General features: G+C 49.8%; 1 protein-coding gene across 1 annotated transcript; it reads left to right on the top strand.

Annotated features, from left to right (window-relative positions):
- The first annotated feature begins 987 nt into the window (after window positions 1–987).
- Window positions 988–19,582, top strand: OAS2 (2'-5'-oligoadenylate synthetase 2). The gene is made up of 11 exons (XM_025889561.2): window positions 988–1,269; window positions 2,370–2,640; window positions 5,213–5,391; window positions 6,604–6,839; window positions 7,323–7,464; window positions 10,938–11,111; window positions 12,960–13,242; window positions 14,419–14,606; window positions 15,663–15,901; window positions 17,563–17,716; window positions 18,440–19,582. Exons 1-11 carry the CDS (start codon window positions 1,093–1,095, stop codon window positions 18,530–18,532), a joined length of 2,136 nt encoding a protein of 711 aa, XP_025745346.1. The 5' UTR covers window positions 988–1,092; the 3' UTR covers window positions 18,533–19,582.
- Window positions 19,583–20,497: the final 915 nt, after the last annotated feature.

Below are 20,497 nucleotides of genomic sequence, written 5' to 3'. Positions count from 1 at the left end.
TTCCCAGGCCCTGGAGACAAGGGTGTTAAAAAGGAAAAACCAAGCCCCAAATGCCCCCCATGACAGCAAACCGAGACTTAATTACAGTTTTGACCTATGCCTGGAACGTGACCTTTGAAGAGTCAGCCTGAGATTTCCCCATCAACACTAGTGATGTCATCTGCTGGATAAACACTCTGCCAGCCCAGTCCCTTGGCTCCAAAAACATGTCCTGGCCTGAAACAGTTCTTTCTTTTCCTGTTAACAGCTTCTTGCTCCGCCTCCTTCCTATAAAAGCCTTCCATTGTGTAACAACTTCTGGAGCTCTTTCTACTTTCTAGGAGGGATGCTGCCCAACTTATGAAGCACTTAATGAAGCCAAAAAGATCTTCAAATTTATGCCATTGAATTTTGTTTTTTGACAAGGGAAAAAGGGAAAGAGCCTCGAAAGATGACCTCAGTCCCCTGTAAAAAGATGATTTGCTTAACAACTTCTTAAATAGCATTTGCCAAGTGCCCCCTCCCTGTTCTAACGTGAACCCTATGAGAGAGGTACCATTGTTATGGCATTTCACAGATGGGGAAGTTGAAGCACAAAGAGAGCAGGCGATGTGTTCAAGGACACACTAGCATGGATCAAGCCGTCCTAAGGGGGCTCCAGAGTCTAAATGCAAGGACACCCGGGGATGGGGCGCCTGGGTGGCTCGGTTGTTAAGCGTCTGCCTTCGACTCAGGTCATGATCCCAGGGTCCTGGGATTGAGTCCCACATCGGGCTCCCTGCTCGGCAGGAAGCCTGCTTCTCCCTCTCCCACTCCCCCTGCTTGTGCTCTCTCTCTCTCAAATAAATAAATAAAATCTTAAAAAAAAAAAAAAAAAGAAAAGGACGCCCAGGGAGGAGCTGACTGGCCGGCTGCCCACCCTGCAGGGGTGGGCAGAATTCTCTACGAGGAAGTCAGCTGGGAGCATTCTGTGAGTTTCGGTTTCTAGGCTCTCGCCTGGTGATTTGCAGTTTCCTGGTCCTTGAATGTGAGTTTTAGTTTCCTGGCAAGGGAGTGGTTCCTTCTCCTTTCCCTTCCTTGTCCAGTTAGCCGTCACCACGGCCGCCAGGAGCAATGGGGAGCTGGGCATCACATCTGTACTCCGTGCAGCCCGAGAAGCTGGATGAGCTGATCCAGAACTCCCTGAGGCCCTATGGAGAGTGTCAGATGCAGATCGATGACACGGTGAACGCCATCTGTGCCGTCCTGCAGGAAACGGACCAGATCCCCCACACGATGAGTGTGGTGAACGTGAGTGGACGGCTGGGGGTCAGGGCTTCTGGGAGCCTGGAGGTTCCATGGCCACTGGAAGGAGGAGGGACGTGGTGCTGAGTGCCTTCCAGGTGACAGGCTTTGGGTGCACAAGACATCCTCTCGCCCTCCCCACCCTCGAGGGAGGTGATGGAGCACGGGTTTAGGAGCAGCTCTGCCTTGACTACTGTGCACCCCGGGGCAGGTTGCTTAATCTCTCTGTGCTTCAGTCTCTGAATCTGTAAAATGAGAGAGGAAGAATAATCCCAGACTGTAATGAGGCTTAAGTATATAATGTTCTTGGTATGGGGCCATAGTCTGCTTGGGAGCACACGCCCCGAACCACTACGCCATCCCGCCTCTCGATATGGTTCACTTTTTCCTAATTAAAATAAAACATAGGAAAAGGGCACTGATCTAAGTGTACATCCCAATAGATTTTCACAAACAACACACCTGTGTCACCTACACCCAGATGGAGAAAGGAAACCTTCCCGGCCCCAAGAGCCCCGGGACCCACAATCCAGTCCCTACCCCCAACCCCCCCCTAACCACTCTGCAGATTTCTGACAGCGTAGATTTGTTTTGCCGTTTTTTGTTTTTTGTTTGTTTTTTTTTTTTTTTTACCTTGGCGTAATTGTAGGGTGACCAACCCCATGCTGGTCTGCCCAGAACCGAGGGATTTTCTGTGCTAAAACTGGGAATGTCCTGGGAAAACCAGACAGGTTGGTGGCTGGATATAAATGAAATCATGCACAGTGCGGCTTTGTTGTATGGCTTCTTTGACCCCATCCTGTTTATGAAATGGATATTGTTGTGTGCAGACATCTCTTTACCCTTTCAACGCTGGATAGTTCTCCAGTGTGCGAAGACACCACATTTGTCCACTCTATTGCTGATGGCCGTTGGAGCTGCCTCCAGTCAGAGGCTCGTATGAGAGGGGCTGCTACGACCATCCTGATTCAGGTCTTTGGGTGGACAAATGGACGCCTGGCGCCATTTGAGGCTTTGGCTTGATTTGAGAAATACTATGGCCTGCTGGGGCATCCGGGGACCCCAAAGGGTCCAGAGTCTCACATCTACGTCTCTGTCACTGGCAGGGCGGCTCCTATGGCAGGAAAACCATGTTGAGGGGCAACTCCGATGGGACGATTGTCATCTTTGTCAGTGACCTTGAACATTTCCAGGATCAGAAAAAAAACCAAGATAAAATCCTCAACAACATCTGGCAGTGTCTGAAAGCCTGTCAGCTCACAAAGAAGCTGCCGGCCAAAATGGAGACCGAAAGGTTCCACGGTGGGCTCACCCTCCGGCTATCCACAAAATGGCAGAGTATCACTTTTGCAGTGCTGCCTGCCTACAACGCTCTGGGTGAGTTGCTCCTGGGTGTGTGGAGAGCGCTGGTCTGGAGAGGTGTGCTGAGAGAGCAAAGCCGAAGAAAGGGGTGGCAGGTAGCCATAGGGGTCCTCGAGGCTGGGGATGGGATAGACACCACTGGTATGTTCCAAAGCCAGGGACCACATACCTTCAAGAGAGGAGGTCCCTCCTGCCCTAGGCCTACTCTCTTCTCTAGAACATTTCCCCCACCTCCTAACTGACTTTGGAGAAAATGTCCTAGATTCCAGAATCTAGAGCAGAGTTTCTCAAACTATGACATGCATACAAATCACCAGGGAACCTTGATAAAATGCAGGTTCTGATTCAGGAGATTGGGGCAAGGCCACGGACTCTGCTGCTGCTGGTCCACACACCACCCCCTGGGGACTTAGACTAGAATAACTGTTGGGGAGAAGAGGATGGGGCAAACATCTGCGAAAAGTTCAGCTGGGGCAGGCATTTGGAGTCTGCCTTCTGACTAGGTCAACATCAAGGCAACTGGTTGCCCTTCCCATGGGCAACTGGTTGGAGGAATGGATGGTTAGTTGAATGGACAAATGGACAGATGGATGGATGGATGGATGGGTGATAGATTGGATGGGTGAATGGTTGGACAGAAGGAAGGAAGGCAGGAAGGAAGGAAGGAAGGCAGGAAGGCAGGAAGGAAGAAAGGATGAATGGATATGACAGACTGGTTGGAAGGAAGGATGGATGGATGGATGGATGGTAGATAAGAAGGAAGGATAAAGCTCAGCCTAGTGACAGTGTAGTCTCAAGCACAGGTGCATGTAATCACAAACTTAAATGCCAGAGCTGAAATTAAACCCCTCATTAAGCAAACAGGAAAACTGAAGGAAAGGAATGTCCCAGAGACACATGGCCAGTTACTGATAGAACTAGAATAAAAAGCCCAGATCTTCTAAACCCGAAGCTGGGATGCCTTTAAGACGAAGACACACAGGACGCCTGGGTGGCTCAATTGGTTAAGCAACTGCCTTCGGCTCAGGTCATGATCCTGAAGTCTCGGGATCGAGTCCCGCATCGGGCTCCCTGCTCAGCAAGGAGTCTGCTTCTCCCTCTGACCCTCTTCCCTCTCGTGCTCTCTATCTCTCATTCTCTCTCTCTCTCTCAAATAAATAAATAAAATCTTTAAAAAGAAAAGATGAAGACACACACACACACACACACACACACACACACACACCTCGGTGACTCACATTCACAGGAAGGCAACCAAGATAGAGAAAAGTGCACTGGTTTGGAAGGTAGGCAGCCCTCAGTTCCTATCCTGGTCCCGCCGCTTACCCACTTTTGCCACCTCTAAGATCAGACTCGAAATGGCTAGTTTACGGGGCCTTTAGGATGATAAGGACTACCTCACACAAGGTCTGGGGTCAAGGTGAAGAGACCCCGTGTGACTCAGAATTCTTAGGAAATCCTATGTTCTCGCTTGTTCGGAGTATGGTGGCTGGAGACTGGGCCAGGGCGCCGTCTGCTGGGTTCACCCTAACATGCAAGGATGGTGTGAAAACGACAAACACGCTCTTCCTCGCATGTGGTATCCAGGCGCTGCCACCAGGTGGCGCTAGAACTACACATTCCCAACCGAAATCCCTCTGGGGAAGGACCCTATAAGGATTGCTTTCTGGGAAAAGTAACCTACTGGGGAATTCTTAAATAATCTGTCGGAGTGAATGAAAGGAACAAGCTGGCTACTGGCTCCTCTTGTTTGTGTGTTTGTAAAGTGTGCTTGTAAACAGTAGAGCTCCGCTAGCAAGAGTGGAAATCCTGAGGAAATTCTGCGACCCTATTGACATCCCTCCCCTCCATGGCATATGCTTCTTTAGCCCCACACCAGTGGTTCTCAAACTTCCGTGGGGATCAGAATCCCCTGAGAAACTTAGTGAAAAAAGAGAGGCCGAGCTCTCTCCACTTGGGTGTCAGACCTCCTGCAAAGCTAATCTGGACTTGAGAGCCTCCTGGGCCCATGCTCCAGATTAGCTGTGCAGCAGGATTCCGACTGGCACCCAGTTTGAGAACCACTACCTGGCATCACAGGGTCCAGTTCTGAGGGTAGTATGCCTACTCCCTGTCCTCCAAACCCCAGCCTCCAGTACCCTGCCTTCACCTTACCTGCCTCCTCAGAGTCCCTGTACCCTTGACTCTCCAAAACAGAACGTTCCCAGCTGGGCTCCGTAGCAGAATATACCGTATGCAATCTATGGACCCTATTTTCTTCCAGGGATATGCCAGCCGTGCCAACACCATTTGTTCAAGAAGCCACCTTTCCCTCCTAATTCAGAGCTCCCCCTCCTCATTTATAATTGTGTTTTCCATCCTTCCGTTCCTGCTTATCTTGCCTAAGACCAGCACCATGTGGTTTTCGCAGTGGCCATTTTATTATCACGCGAGGCTCGCCGCCCCTCACCTTTTAGGTGAACACACCGGTCCCCTTACAGATGAAGCCACCGACGTGCACTGCTGAACCCCAGCAGAGCTTCACGGCTGGCTCCCCGGGGGCAGGCCGCCTAAACACCACAGGTTCTCCATTTCTCTTTTGCACCAGGCCTAAGCGAGAAGCCCAGCTCCCAGACCTACCGAGAGCTCAGAAGAGCCTTGGACATGACAAAAGCCCGCCCCGGCGAGTTCTCTGTCTGCTTCGCAGAACTCCAGCAGAGGTTTTTTCACAACCGTCCCAGAAAACTGAAGGATTTGATCCTCTTGGTAAAGCACTGGTACCAACAGGTAATTTTCAAATTATGTTTCTAGTGCTGTCGTCCAATTCCTCTTCACCAAGATCATCCACAGCCAGGAAAGTACGACGCTCTTAAGTATAGAGCGCAGTGCAATTTTTTAAGGGTTTCATTTATTTATTGAGACAGAGAGGGAGAGTGTGAGGGGGAAGGAGGCAGAGGGAGAGAGAGACTCTCAAGCAGACTCCTCGCTGAGGACAGAGTTCCATCTCAGGACCCCAAGATCATGACCTGAGCCGAAATCAAGAGTCAAGAGTCAGATGCTTAACCGACTGAGCCACCCAGGTGCCCTCAGCTCAGTGCATTTTTATAACCTTTTTGGCAACATCCAGATCAAAATAGGGCACCTTTCCTGCATCCCAGCAGCTGCCTCAAGCCCCTTCCCGGTTAATACTCCCCCCAAACGACCACCATCCTAACGTCTGTCACCACCAATCAGCTCTCCTCGTTTTTGAGCTTGAAATCAATGGAATGGTACCGGACATACTCTGTCTGCCCTCTTTTCCTCAACGTGATGTCTGAGAGATCTGTCTCTGTTGTTGCATGTAGTTGTGGTGTTTCGTCGTTCTGTAGGATTCTCTTGTCTTGGTATGCCACACCTTTATCCATTCTGCTAATGGACATTTGGGTCATGTCCAAATTGGGGCTATTACGAATTAGGGTACTATGGACATTCCCCTACATGTCTTTTTGTGAGTTTAAGCACTCATTTCTCTTGGGTAAATATACAGGAGTGGAAGTGCTGGGTTATAAGGTATCTGAATATGTATGTATACATATTTATACATATATACGTGATATATTTATATATGTATATGTGTGCACATAATAAATACATATGCAGACTATATACCATATTATTATATAGTATATAAAATATATATCATTACATAAATATATATAATATATTAAATATCTGTAATAATATATATTTAACTTTCGGAAGTACTGCCGACAGTAGTTTTCCCAAATGGTTGTACCTAATGACACTCCCATCAGCAACGTACAACGGTTTCAGGTGCTCCCCATCCTTGCCGATGCTTGATACTAAAATCCATCGGATTTTAGGCATGGCATCCTTTTAGTCACTGGTTGGGGGTGGTGACTTCCTATAGACTTCTGATTCCTTGATTTCAGGCCCCTGGCACGGGGGTGGGGGGAACTGGGTCCCCAGATTAGACACTACCCCTTTCTTCTCCCACAGTGCCGGGAAAAGCTGAAAGATTTACCCCCTCAGCCCGTGTATGCTCTGGAGCTGCTTACAGTCTATGCCTGGGAACAGGGGTGCAGAGCAGAAAACTTTGACATGGCAGAAGGCATCAGAACTGTCCTGGGGCTAATCAGACAGCAGGAGCAGCTGTGCGTCTATTGGGTAGTCAACTACAACTTTGAGAACGAGACAGTCCGGAACATTCTGCTGAGCCAGCTCCGGTCATCGAGGTACCAAGCTTCCCTCCACCCTCTCTCTTTACCTGTTCGCCTGCAAGCCAGGCTGTGTGCCTTAGCATAAGGGCTCAGCCCCGTCCCTCCCAGCCAAGGATGCACCAAAAGAACACCAGCGGGGGGGGGGGGGGGCGTGTGGCGGGAGGCAGAGCGGGGTCTGCCTGAAATAGGGGAACCTGACCAATGCTTTTCACATTTCAGACTGTCGTCATATTTTGTCCCCCAAACACTTGAGAGGTGCTTCCCCTTATAGAAGGAAGGGGCTATTTTATTACGTTATTAATGGAACATCTTTGTGAAACAGAGAGGCCAGGAGCAGAGGGTCTAGCCATCTCAGACAAAGCACCTGAGCAACCGAGAGGAAGCGCGGGTGCTGGAGCCCGGGTTACCAGACGCCCGGTGCAGTCCTCCTTCCCCAATGTGGATTTCTTCTTCCACACGCAGCCCAACTGATTTCTTTTAATCTAATGTAATTCATAGGCCAGTAATCTTGGATCCAGCTGACCCAACCAATAATGTGAGCAAAGATAGGTCGTGTTGGCAACAGCTAAAGCAAGAAGCTGAGAGCTGGTTGTCTTCTCTCAGCCAGAATGAGTCACCTGGACCATCGTGGAATGTTCTGGTGAGAGAGCTTTGCAAATACAGCTCATGTCACTGCTGCAGGGAGGGCGTCCTGACACCCAGACCCGGTCTTAGCCAAGAGCACCATGTGTGGATTTTCTAGGGCTGTGGGAACAAAGTGTCATACACGCTGGTGGCTCACAGCAACAGAAATGTATTCTCTCACAGATCTGGAGGCTAGAAGTCCAAGGTCAAGGTGTGGGCTGGGCTGGGCTCCCTCTGAAGGCTCCAGGGGAGGATACTTCCTTGCTTCTGGGGGTTGCTGGTGTGCTCCTTGGCATGTGGCCACATCCCTCCCACCTCCGCCTCTGTTGTCACATGGCCTTCTGTGGCGTCTCTTCGCAATGTCTCCCTCCTCCTCTTATAAGGATGCCAGGCCCGTTGGATTAGCACTTACCCCAGCGGTCTCATCTTCACTTGATTACCTCATACAAAGGCCCTATGTCCAAATAAGGTCACATTCACAGGTACTGGAGGATGGGACTTCAACATATCCTTTAGGGGGACACGGTTCAATCCATAACACACCGTTAGGGGCCACCCTTTTCTGTTAAAATGATGGTAAAGAGCAAAACTGAACAAAGAGAGAAGGGCACCCGCAGACTAGAGATTTCAGTTAATTGCTGCAGGAGAGACAGCAGGTGGAGAGGTGGGGACAGACCGCACGGAGCAGAGCCCCAGGCGAGTGCACGGCAGCTGCCCCGTCCCCAAACTGGAGCGCAGATCAAGGGGCCGGCTGTGAGGCAGATAGGCCGGCTTCCCCTCCCAGCCCCCAAAGGAGAAGCCAACCTACCCCCCACAGAATGCCCCTGCGCTCTCGGAGCTTATTGGAGAAGGACGATTCAACAAGAACATTATCAGTCTAGGCCACTGAATCCTTTCCATTTTCTGGGGGTCATGGGATGGCAGGGGGATAAATGTGTCATTTGAAGACAACCAAATTCCACACTGCACAGACATGGGACTAATTTACATCCAAAGTATGCTAAGGGTGGATCTACGTTCCATTTGGCACAGAAAGTTGAGGGTCAACTGAGCAAAGATGGGTTATAAGTGAGCTTCCCAAATGCCTGGGGCCCTGGACGGGAAGGACCCTGTGGGCGGGGAGCTCCCTGCCTGGATCCAGAAGGAACATGGTATGCCCATTCCTTTTCCTGACTTTCACTGGACTCTGGTCTCTTCTCCCTGACCTCAATTTTCCTGGCTTCCTAAAACAGCCTTTTAAAAGATATCCCCCCCCCAACTTTATTCTGAAAATTTTCAAACGTAGAGAAAAGTTGTAAAAATGGTTCAGTGAACCACTGCATCGACCTAGACACCCAAATGTTTAACCTTTGACCTCTTTAGCTGTGTTCCGGTCTGTGTGTATGCACACATACTCATCATCATCATCATCATCAGTGTTGTGAGTGCTGTTTATATGGAGCTATTGGAGTTGGCTGCCAGATAAGGACATTCTCTTAGCTAACCACACGCAATGATCGAGTTCCAGAGAGTAAGATGAATACGTTATTACCCTCCAGCTACAGTCCATTTCCAGAGCTTGCCAATTATCCAAAGAATGTTTCTGATAGCCAGTTTTTCCCAGCCCAGTAGCCCCTGCTGCATTTAGTTCTTGTGCTGCCCCTAAGCCATCTTTTGATCCCTGCTTTTGCTCCCTTTTCTACCCAATCAACCTCTGTTTCCAGAACTAGGAGGCCATCCCTCTCATGAGAGCTGTTGGAGGCGACTCAGGCCCATGACCTGCTGCATCAGGGCATCTGGGCACTGGAGGGCACGCGCACACACGCACGCGTGCCCCCCATGATACTCAGCCCTGTGGGAAGGGCAGTACTGGCAATGAATTTGCCTTCAAGCACCCGGTGAGGTCCACTGTGAACATCTGGAGGCAACCAAGGTTGACCTTCAACTTTTAAGCTGACCAGCCCACCCCCGTCCCCAAGGAGAGCTGGCCCGCCTTGTGCGTGCTTGCCAGCAAAGGGGTGGTACCTATACAGAGCAGTGTGTTTGCTTCCTCTTACTGTTGGAAGGAGGGAAGGAAAGAAGGGAGGAAGGAAGGAAGAGAGGAAGGAAGGAGGAGGAAAGAAAAACCACAAATTTCAAAGCTGAAAAAAACACAAATTTAATTTAATTTAATTTAAAGCTTCTAGCCTTCAATCTCTCTATATAACTCTGATGCTCCCTCTTCTAAGGACCCTTGTGATGACATTGGGTACACCTGGATAATCCAGGATAATTCCCCCATCTCAAGATCCTTAGCTTAACCACATCTGGAAAGTTCCACGTTCCATATAAGGAAACTTATGCACAGGTTCTGGAGATTAAGACGCGGACATGTGGGGAGATGGGGGCGTCACCTCCCCTCCACCTCCGCGGACTGGGACCTCTAGGGTAGACTGAGTGAGCAGGTGGGGCAGGGAGCGGAGGGGCCTCCCATGGGGCGTCATGACCCATGAGACATGGAGCAGACCCCACAGTCTGAGCTTTTCTACTGAAGAGGAAAGAATTGCACTTCTGTGCAGGCCAGACCCCATTTAGAGATCAGAATATGATTTCTTTCTGGAAGTGACCACAGATGCAAGGAAGTAGCACGTCCCACCCTCCACAACGCCTTTTGGAGCAGAGAAGTGTCCCTTCAGACTGAACCCACAGCCCCCCTGATCCCAGGCTGGCTCTCTCCTCAGCACCCTGAGAACGGTATAGAGGGTTGAATAGTGTCCCCCAAAACTCACGTCCACCTGGATCCTCAGAATGGGACCTTCTTTAGAAGTAGGGTCTTTGCAGGCGTCATAAGTGAGATGAGGTCATTCAGGATTAGCATGGCCTCTGACTCCAGTGGCTGGTGTCCTTATAAGAAGGCACACGGAGACCCAGACACATCAGTGGCCAGAGTGGTATGTCCCGAAGCCAGTGAAGGCTAGGAGTTGCTCGAGCCTCCAGAGGCTGGAAGGGGCAAGAAAGTCTCCTGCCCTAGAGCCTTCAGAGGGCACCCAGCTCTGCTGACACATTGAGCACAGACTTTAGTCTCTGGAACAGTGAGAGAATACATTTATGTCGCTGGAAGCCCCCCAGGGGTACGTTGCTAGGGCAGCCCTGGGAAGCCAATCCCCATGGGCACATGTGTGCAACAGAAGCTGATAAAGCCTGAAAAGGCTCGCGTGTGATCATTTCTCCAGAAATCCGCAGTCCCTGCAGGTAATGGGAGACTGGTGGCGGCGCGGGGCGGGGGGGGGGGGGGGCACAAATGTTATAGGGTTCCCAGCCACAGACGGCAACACCCAGAACAGCTTCGAGTCCCAGGAAGGGTCAGACCTCTCCTGGGGGTAGGAAGTAACAACTCACATTTTTTGTTTCTGGGGCAGGGGACCGGTGGGGGGGGTTGGGGGGGCGAGGGTCTTGGGCACCACCTTGAACTCTCCCGAATGTTCTCGTGGCGTGTCAAGGCAAGCGCTGAGTGCTCGTCTACTTTCCCAGCCAGCACCACTGTTTGCCACCCCGGGCCATCTTCTAGACAAGTTTATCAAGGACTTTCTCCAGCCCAACAAAAAATTCCTAGACCAGATCGCGGTAGCTGTTGACTTCATCTGTAAATTCCTTCAAAAAAATTGCTTTCGCCCTTCAGCGAGAAAGGTTCAGAAGACTGTGAAGGTGAGCGCTGGCCTTTCTCCTCCGTGGTTCCCGGAGCCCTGCAGTGCCTGCCAGTGGACGGAGGGCAAGGGGGGCGGGAGGGAAGCGGGGGGAGATGGGCACCCAGGACCCCGGCTCTCATCGGGGTTGCCCGCACACTGCTTCCATCCTTAACAGCATTGCTTTGGCTCTGTATGAGCTTCTGGGGGCTGCCGTGGCCCTTAGCGGCCTTGACCTGGGACCTACACACCTCCCCAATCTCTGCCTGTGTCTCCCCCTCACCTCTCCTCTGCGGGTCTCTTCTTTCTCTTGTCTCCTAAGGACAACTGCCATTGGATTTAGGGTCCACAGACCCCTCACTCAATGACATCTACACAAAGACCCTTTTTCCAAGTCAGGTCACGTTCTCACGTTCCCAGCAGACATATCCACTGGGGGCGGGAGGGGCTACCATTCAAACCACCGCAGCTTCCAAGCTCGGTGTGAACTGAACCCAAAAGTGACCTCTTTCTTGTTTTAATGACCACAGCCCGATAAGTCCCACCAACTGAGCTAAAGATTCGGCAGATTGGGTCATTCTTGTCCATGGCTCAAGGCCACGGGCTAACCCGCTTCCCTCCATCTGTTGGTCAGCGACCAGATAACCAGGTGCCCGTGGTCCGGAGGAGGGAGCAGGGAAGGGCCCATACGGCACCAGCAGACCTGGGGGCCTGCTGCCCTGTCACAGACCCGGGGACCGGTACCAGTAGAGTAAAATGTCTCACTGAGGGTCATTGGAGTGAGTTCATGGTCACAGGCTGAGTTCATGGTCAGTGTTAGAATTGTCAAAGCTTGTTTTCTCCCTTCCCTCCTGAGACCCCCCCATTAACCTGACAGTAAAAAAATAAGAAAAGGTATGGTGGCATATCACAGAAGAAAATAGGAAGAGAACCACCAGCGCATAGGACATTGCTTTCTGTCTTCCTGAAGTTATAAAGGGTTGTCTGCTGGGTGACAGGGGAGGTGTCCCCTGAATGTGAGGAGGGGGCATGGAGCGGCCGGTGAAAGCCGACACTCACAGACCAGCCGCGTGAATGAAGCAGGTTTGAGCACCTGTTTACAGGGGACAGAACACCCTCCCCTCGCCCCTAACCCGCTGCCAGGCATTGACTACCCATGGGTAAAACAAACGTGTTCTCTATAAAAATCGAGTGAGCTTTTTGGGGGCACCCGGGGCAGCAAGTATGAGGGTTGGTGCCCAGAGCAAAGCCCCCAGCACGGTGCCCTGGGACCGTTTTCTCCCCCACCTGCCCTCGAAGCAGCCCGTCAGCTAAGGAGCTGCGCCTAATAGAGTTGGTAGAGCAGAAAGGGAAGGAGCAAGTGGAGAAGCCTGTGTGGCAGGGACATACATGGCCCACACTTACTACCCGACCCCCTACGGAAAGTTTGCAGAGCCCTGTACCTAAATCATGAATATTCGTCCCACGATCCCCAGCTTGTTAGAGGAAACAGATGACTCGGGACAGATGAGGACCTTTCAAGGCAATGATTCCATCCAGTTTGATTTCTCTCAGGTCACAGGAATTCACACAAAGCTAAATCCTCTTTGGGAGAAATCTTGAGGAAGTTGACATGAGAAGTGGGTAATTGGAAACGAGCCATCAGTTGCTTGTGTGTTAATAAGCACATCAAAGGGCATGAGAAAACCTTTCGAACCAAACTATTCGTTTGAAAAATTGAATGCTCTGCTTTGGACTCAGCCCTAACTGGACCCTAACCTGGAACCCTAACCTTGGCAACCTCATTAATGAGCCCACTGGCGCCAGCCCGTGGGGGCTCGGGGCTCGGGACCTAGAAAATGCTGTATCTCCGCTTGCCTTTCTTCACCAGGGAGGGTCAATGGGCAAAGGCACGGCTCTGAAGATTGGGTCCGATGCTGACCTCATCGTGTTCCCAGACTCGCTTAAAAACTACACCTCCCAAAAAGCCGAGAGATGCTGTATCATCAAGGAAATCCATAAACAGCTAGTAGCCTGTCAGCAGGAGAAAGAGTTTGAAGTGAAGTTTGAGATTTCAAAATGGAAGGCTCCCAGGGTGCTGAGCTTCTCTCTGAAATCCAAAGTGCTCAACGAAAGTGTGAACTTTGATGTGCTGCCTGCATTTAACGCGCTAGGTGAGACCCCCCCCCCACCCCCCAGACCTTCACTTCTAGAGGAGGAAGCCGGGTTCTGGGGCGATAGGGCAAGGCGGGTGGAGAGAAAGCCGTGTGACCTAGTAATGGCTCATGGGTCTAGTGACTCCAGCAGGTGGCACGAGTAATGGCAGCAATCCCTTACACCTGTGGACATGTTCATTCTCCTTTCTCACTTAAGGATCCCGAGGATGGCCAGGACCATATTCCTTATCTTCTTATATTCCTGTGGTATCACTCACAATACCTGTCAAAGAATGGGGTCCACAGGAGTTCTGTACACATTTATAGATAAAATGCCACAAGTGTTAGTGAAGGAAATGAAAGAACAGACTGGGAAGAATTCTGAGGCAAAGACAGGAAATCTGGGTGCCTTCAATCTGCTTTGGAAATTCGGTTCATGAATGACAGATACATAATGTTATATTAAAAGAAACCAAGACTGTTTCAGGCATTTTTCAAATCAGAATCAAGAAGACTCTGATACCTTCCCTCTAAATGGTTCTTAGTGTCTCTAGAGAGGAAATAACAGTATAAATTGGAGGTCAGCTAATTTTTGTTGTTGTTGTTAAGGCAAGGTAGCAAGTATTTTCAGCTTTGAGGACCATACAGTTTCTGTCACAACTACTCAATTCTGCCATTGTAACCTGAAAGCAGCCATAGACAATACATTAACGAAGAAGCATGGCAGCGTTCCAATAAAACTTCATTTACAAAAACAAGAAGTGGGCCAGATTTGGCCTACCGTCCATAGTTAGCAAACTCCCAATCAGTGCTATCTAAAAGGTCTTTCTGTGATAATAGGAATGTTCTATATCTAATAAGAGCTTGAAATGTGGCTAGTGGGACTGAGGAACTGAATTTTTTATTTTATTTCCCTTTAGTTAATTTCAATGCAAATAACCACATTGTTTGGTGGCTACCGTATCAGACAGTGCAAATCTAGATAATACTTTAAAAATAGCACCCTTACTCATATAGACCGTATAGTTTTTCAAATATCTCATTACTCCCAGTATCTTAGACATCAATCATTCAAATATACCAATAGAATTCCAAATCATTTCCCAGAATTAAATTATATTGGTCAAAAATATTTGAAAACGGTTACTTTTATGCATAGTAAAGCATAAAAACTAAATATCTCCCCCATGCTAGGTCAGCTGAATTCTGGCTCCCCACCCAGCCCCAAGGTCTACGCTGAGCTCATCGATCTGTACAAATCCTCAGACGCCGAGGGGGGAGAATTTTCCACCTGTTTCACAGAACTGCAGTGTAACTTCGTTGTCTCCCGGCCCACCAAACTGAAGGATTTAATTCGTCTGGTGAAACACTGGTACAAACAGGTATGACAGTGCTCATTCCAGCTGTCTGCAATTGTTTTTATCGTGCTCTGTGCCCATGGAACCGGTTCCCATCAAGTGTTCCGTGTGCCCACACTCTGCCGTGCTGGGGCCTGAGCCACTTTCGGGACTCTGTCCACTAATCCAGCATATCTCTGTGGAGTCCCCGTCACCAAACCTGTGAAGTTGGGTGAGCTATAGAGCACCCCCTCCCATCAAAGCTGCTTATTTTGCCTTTGCTCTGACCCCCCGAGAAGTCAGCAGGAATCCAAGTTATTCTGCCTACCAAGGACAGGTGAAATTGGGAATGTACATGCCTACAGGTCACCAGCACGGCTCACTGCCCACCCCACCCCCCCGCCCCACTCAGTGCCCATGCTTAGCACACACAGACGCCATCCTTGGAAGACAGGTTGCAGCTACAGGCAGGACCAGGGGCTGCATTTTCTGCAACCGGTAGCCTCCCTTTGCTTCCGTCACTGTCTCGCACACAGGGGACCTTCTGAGTATCTCTATGCAGCAGACATCCAGCACAGCATCAGCTCTTTCCTGAGATGTCTCCTTCCCGTTTACAGTTCCCTGGGCTCTGTGGTTTCCAACCCAGAAACTCAGAGAAACGGCCGTACCCGCAGCCCCAGGGTGCTCAGAGAGCTCAGGGCTACCGTGTGACCTTGAGCGAGTCACTTCCCCTCCTCAAGCCTCATGTCTTCATCAGAAACGTCGATCTATGCCTGCTTGGTGGGGTTGTCAGAGGATTAAGAATGACACGTAAAATGCCTGGCCCCACAGTCAGCACACAGTGGGTGTTTTGTAAGTGGTCGCTATAGTATAACTCTAGGGAGTCCTATATGGCCGTAGCCCAACCCGGAAATCTGCATGCTGCCAAGGGAGCACCTGCTCAGACCTCCAGCAGCCCAGTCCCATCAGCACTGTGTCTCGTGCCTCAGTTACCCGCTGGGGCCCCAGCGGCCGTTAAGGTGTGGTCTCTGCTGTACTCTTTGAGCTCACTGCACCTCCCTGCCTTCACTAGTACTGTCTGACGTTCCCCTCTTCCCTCAGTGTGAAAGGAAACTGAAGCAAAAGGGGTCTCTGCCCCCAAAGTACGCCTTGGAGCTGCTCACCATCTATTCCTGGGAGCAGGGGAGTGGAGCAGAGAATTTCGACACCGCGGAAGGTTTCCGGACAGTCCTGGAGTTGATCACAAAATATCAGCAGCTCTGTGTCTTCTGGACGGTCAATTACAACTTTGAGGATGAGACTGTGAGGAACTTCCTACTGACCCAGATCCAGAGAACCAGGTGCCCCAAATCCTGCCACCCCCTTTTCTTAACCTGATTCCCTCCAATGCTATTCCAGCGACCTGGATTCTCCTCCCTGGGGTCGCGATTCATTATTCCCCACGAGAAACTGAGGACGGCGGTGGGTGGGGGTGGAAAGGTGCCAGCCAGCAGAACCTCCCATAGTCTCCAGGGAGGAAATCCGGGGGGGTAGGGGGCAGGAAAGAATGTCATCCAGGAGGAATAGAGAAGGAAGGACCAAGATACAGGTCCCTGGGTTGCTTCCATCTTTGTAGGTTGGAAGGAAAAGCGTGAATTCGTTATCAGGTCTTAGGGGTGTGGAAGTCGGAAGTGTGTCCCTGAGAAATAACAACATCATTCCTTCATGGCCGATTCGTCCTACAGGAGAATTAGATTTATTAGATCAGATTTTATCCACCCTTTCAGACCGCATCCCACAAAACCGCTATCCTTCAAGAATAGCGGGGAATCTTAGCGTGTCCATTCAGTGCTCCCGGCAGAACAGAAGAACAAGGGAAACAAAAGAAAAGGAAAGAGAGGAAAGAAAAAAGCTTTGAGAAAGAATAGAGGAGAAGAAAGAGAGAACAAAATACCACAGGTTGGCTGGCTACCATGGGCGTGGCCGACGTGACATCACAGTTGATTAAATTATGCAGCATATTTCAGTCGACCTAACAGGAGGGAGATGTTTGTCTTATGCCGTCCCGTGTATAATAATGAGCAGCTTTCAAAATACTATTGGCAAATATAATTGAATTCTAGGAAATCACTTTGTATTCTATCAGTACGTTTGAATTACCGGCATCTATTTTTTAAAATTTTTTTATTGTTATGTTAATCACCACACATTACATCATTACTTCTTGATGTAGTGTTCCATGATTCATTGTTTGTGCATAACACCCGGTGCTCCACGCAGAACGTGCCCTCCTTAATACCCATCACCAGGCTAACCCACCCCCCCACCCTCCTCCCCTCTAGAACCCTCAGTTTGTTTTTCAGAGTCCATCGTCTCTCATGGTTCGTCTCCCCCTCCAACTTACTCCCCTTCATTCTTCCCCTCCTGCTATCTTCTTTTTTTTTTTCTTAACATATGTTGCATTATTTGTTGCAGAAGTACAGATCTGTGACTCAACAGTCTTGCACAATTCACAGCGCTCACCATAGCACATACCCTACCCAATGTCTATCACCCAGCCACCCCATCCCTCCCACCCCCCTCCACTCCAGCAACACTCAGTTTGTTTCCTGAGATTAAGAATTCCTCATATCAGTGAGGTCATATGATACATGTCTTTCTCTGATTGACTTATTTCACTCAGCATAACACCCTCCAGTTCCATCCACGTCATTGCAAATGGCAAGATCTCATTCCTTTTGATGGCTGCATAATATTCCATTGTGTATATATACCACATCTTCTTTATCCATTCATCTGTCAATGGACATCTTGGCTCTTTCCACGGTTTGGCTATTGTGGACATTGCTGCTATAAACATTGGGGTGCACGTACCCCTTCGGATCCCTACATTTGTATCTTTGTGTGAATTACCGGCATCTAAAACACAGGACGTGTTGTTTTGGTGCTAAGAGTGGAATGGGCCCCTGATTCTGAGGCCACTGGTTTTAAAAAGCATGTAATGCTTCTGACTCTCCTTTAGGCCTGTGATCTTGGACCCAGCTGACCCCACCGGTGATGTGGGTGGAGGAGACCGATGGTGTTGGCATCTCCTAGCAAAAGAAGCTACTGAATGGTTGTCCTCTTTCTGCTTCAAAGATGGGACTGGATATCCTGTACGATCGTGGAAAGTGCCAGTAAGAATAATCTAAAGGAAGTGTCCTCTGGAGATGCCCCCGTGACATGCTTACATCAAAGAGCTTCTCCTGTTGTAGCAACTTGGAATTCATTCCGCCACAAATAACAGATAGCCCAACTCAGGAGCTGAGAACAAAACAAAACAGGCGTGGGTTTTTTTGTTTTGTTTTGTTTTTTTGTTTTTTCCTTCCCATTACAAGCAATCCTAAGGCAGGTGACCCAGGACTTACGCAACAGCTCTATGAGCAGGTTTTTTCCACTGGGGGAACTGTTGGCATATAGGTTGTCTAGTTCTTTGGGCTGGGGGTTGTCCTGGGCAGCATCGGGTGCTGAGCGGCATGCCTAGTCCCACCACTGTGGCCACCAGAAATGTCTGCAGACATTGCCAAATGTCCCCTGGGGCATTACCGGCCCTTTCTGGCTGCACCTTCTTTAGTTGTCCCAGTTGGGACCATTAAAAAAGTCTCGAGACATGGCCTCATGTCCTGTCAGGAGCAAAATCGCCCCAGGTGAGAACCCAGCTTCAGAAGAACCGCCCAACCCTAGAGTTTGCTTTAGCTCTCCAGATCTGCACTATAACCAGTACCCAAAAGTTGTCCCTGGTAATACGAACCCTCTCAGATACCCTTCCTTCTTCTTTTTCTCTGACTCTTTTAACCAGCCAGTGGTTTTAACTGCTTAGGATACGTCTTATTCTGGCACATCTATTTCTTTCTCTCCAGACAGTGCAGACACCGGGCAGTTGTGGTATGGGGATGCATCCTATTGTCAATGAGATGTTCTCATTCAGAAGTCGTAGGACCCTGGAACGGTAACGCTAGAAGAGACTTCTAGAAGTCATCTGGCAGCTGTTTTTAAAGATTCCGTTTGCTGTCACCACCAGATCCACTCTCCTCCACTCCTCCTCTCACTACTTTGACTCCTCTCAAAATCAAGAACACCAAGTCCTTCATAGCATCAGCCTGCTGAACTCTCGCTCGGCAAGTGACCCGCCTTACCAGACTCATCCGCTCTCATCCAGCTTCACGGACGCCATCGTTCTGTCAACCGTTGTGTGTCTTCCCATTAGCTCCTTCCTTTTCCTTCAAGCCTTAGCAGAGGGATCGCTCCGTAGTCCCAGCGGGAAGCCCTCTCCCTGCCCCTGGGTTCCCATAATTCCATGATCTGGCTCTCACACTCCTCCGCCTGGCCACCTCCCGTCTCTTTCCCTCCGCACACAAAACCCAGTCTGCACCTGCTGAGTTGAAGTTCTCCCCTGCATCTTCTTAGCCCCTTAAACTCTCCAAAGGTTTGCATTATAATTGTTGCCTCACACACATAATAGCCTACTGTCTTTTCCTCCTGAGCCTCCCTCCCTGCCCCCTGCCCCCCCACCACCACCATGATGAGTGTCTTCTTGCCAAATCTTAAGGCTTTATGCTGCGGCTTAAACTTCAGAGATACTTGAAAGTCTTAAGTATTTTAACCTCAAATATCCACTTAAAGTTTTATTACCACCGCATACACCACGACACCAACTGTTATAGAATAAAGAGTATATCTAGTCTTTGCCCCCAGCTCCTGGCACAGAGCTTCAGAACCCCTTGGAATTTCCCCGATAGGAGAGTCTTTTGCATTCCCCAGGAGCCTCTTCCAACCATCCCTGAGTTTATGCTGACGAGGTTTGGGCCCTTTGGTAAGAGTTTAAAGGAGGGATTGGCCATGCCGTCGATGCCAGGCATGTGATGAGAAGGTTGAAATTTTCAGCCCCATCCCCCCAACCGCCCAAGAGCAGAGGAGGCCGCAGATTGAGTTCAAGCCCATGGCCAGTGATTTAATTAATGGTGCCTTTGTAATGAAACCCCAATAAAGACTCTGGACAGCAAGGCTTGGAAAGTTTCCTGGTTGGTGAACAGAGCAGTGTGTTGTGAAGATGGCGCATCCGAACTCCATGGGGAAGGGGCTTCTGCACTCCAGACTCTTCCAGCCCACGCCTCCTGTGTATCTCTTCATCTGCCTGTTCATTTACATCCTTTATAATAAGATGGTGATTGTAAGAATGGCATTTTTCTGAGTTCTGTGAGTCATTCCAGCAGGTTATTGAAACTAAAGTGGGGCCATGGAAACCCCTGAATTTGTAGCCAAGTTGGGGCGGGGGTCCAGGTAGTCTGAGGACCCCACTCGCAGCTAGCTAGCATCTGAGGAGGAGGCAGCCTTGCTGGGACCTTGCCATTTAACTGTGAGGCCTGCACGGGCTCCACGTAACGTCAGAGCAGGATTGACAAGTAGGACTCCCAGCTGGTGCCGTGCCAGCGAGCTGGTGTTGGAACGCCCCACCGCTCTTGTCCAGAACAAGGGCAAAAGAAAGAGCCCTTGAAGAAAGAATGACCACTCTGCATTCACATCGACTCAGTCTATCACTGGATACCAGACCCTTCTAGGTGCCCCAACTTGCACTAGAGACATGGACAGGAGGCCGTAAGACCATAAGACACTGCTCCATCCTCACTGGGTTAATGACATACCTAGAGGTACGTCACCTGAACCCCTTAAATAAAAATGAACAACCGTGTACAGCCACATGGGGGTACGGATGTAGTGGATTAAGACCTGCAACAATAAATACAGTCAGCGACTCAGATTATCCCAAAGGAAGGAAGGAACCACCCTGGTCCTTTCCTGCCAATGTCTTCTCAGCATTCGGCAGACATTTAAGTTCATTAAGAGCAAAGATAAGAGCATCCGCAGTGATCAAGGAACATGCCACTCACCGGTCATCATTGGAAGGAACGAGAACACCA

The sequence above is a fragment of the Callorhinus ursinus genome, unplaced genomic scaffold (genome assembly GCF_003265705.2).
Source record: "Callorhinus ursinus isolate GAN/ISIS: 27379988/994484 unplaced genomic scaffold, GSC_fseal_2.0 scaffold41, whole genome shotgun sequence".
Classification (NCBI taxonomy): domain Eukaryota; kingdom Metazoa; phylum Chordata; class Mammalia; order Carnivora; family Otariidae; genus Callorhinus; species Callorhinus ursinus.
The sequence above is the reverse complement of the archived record's forward strand: the minus strand, read 5'-3'. Positions and strand labels throughout refer to the sequence as shown.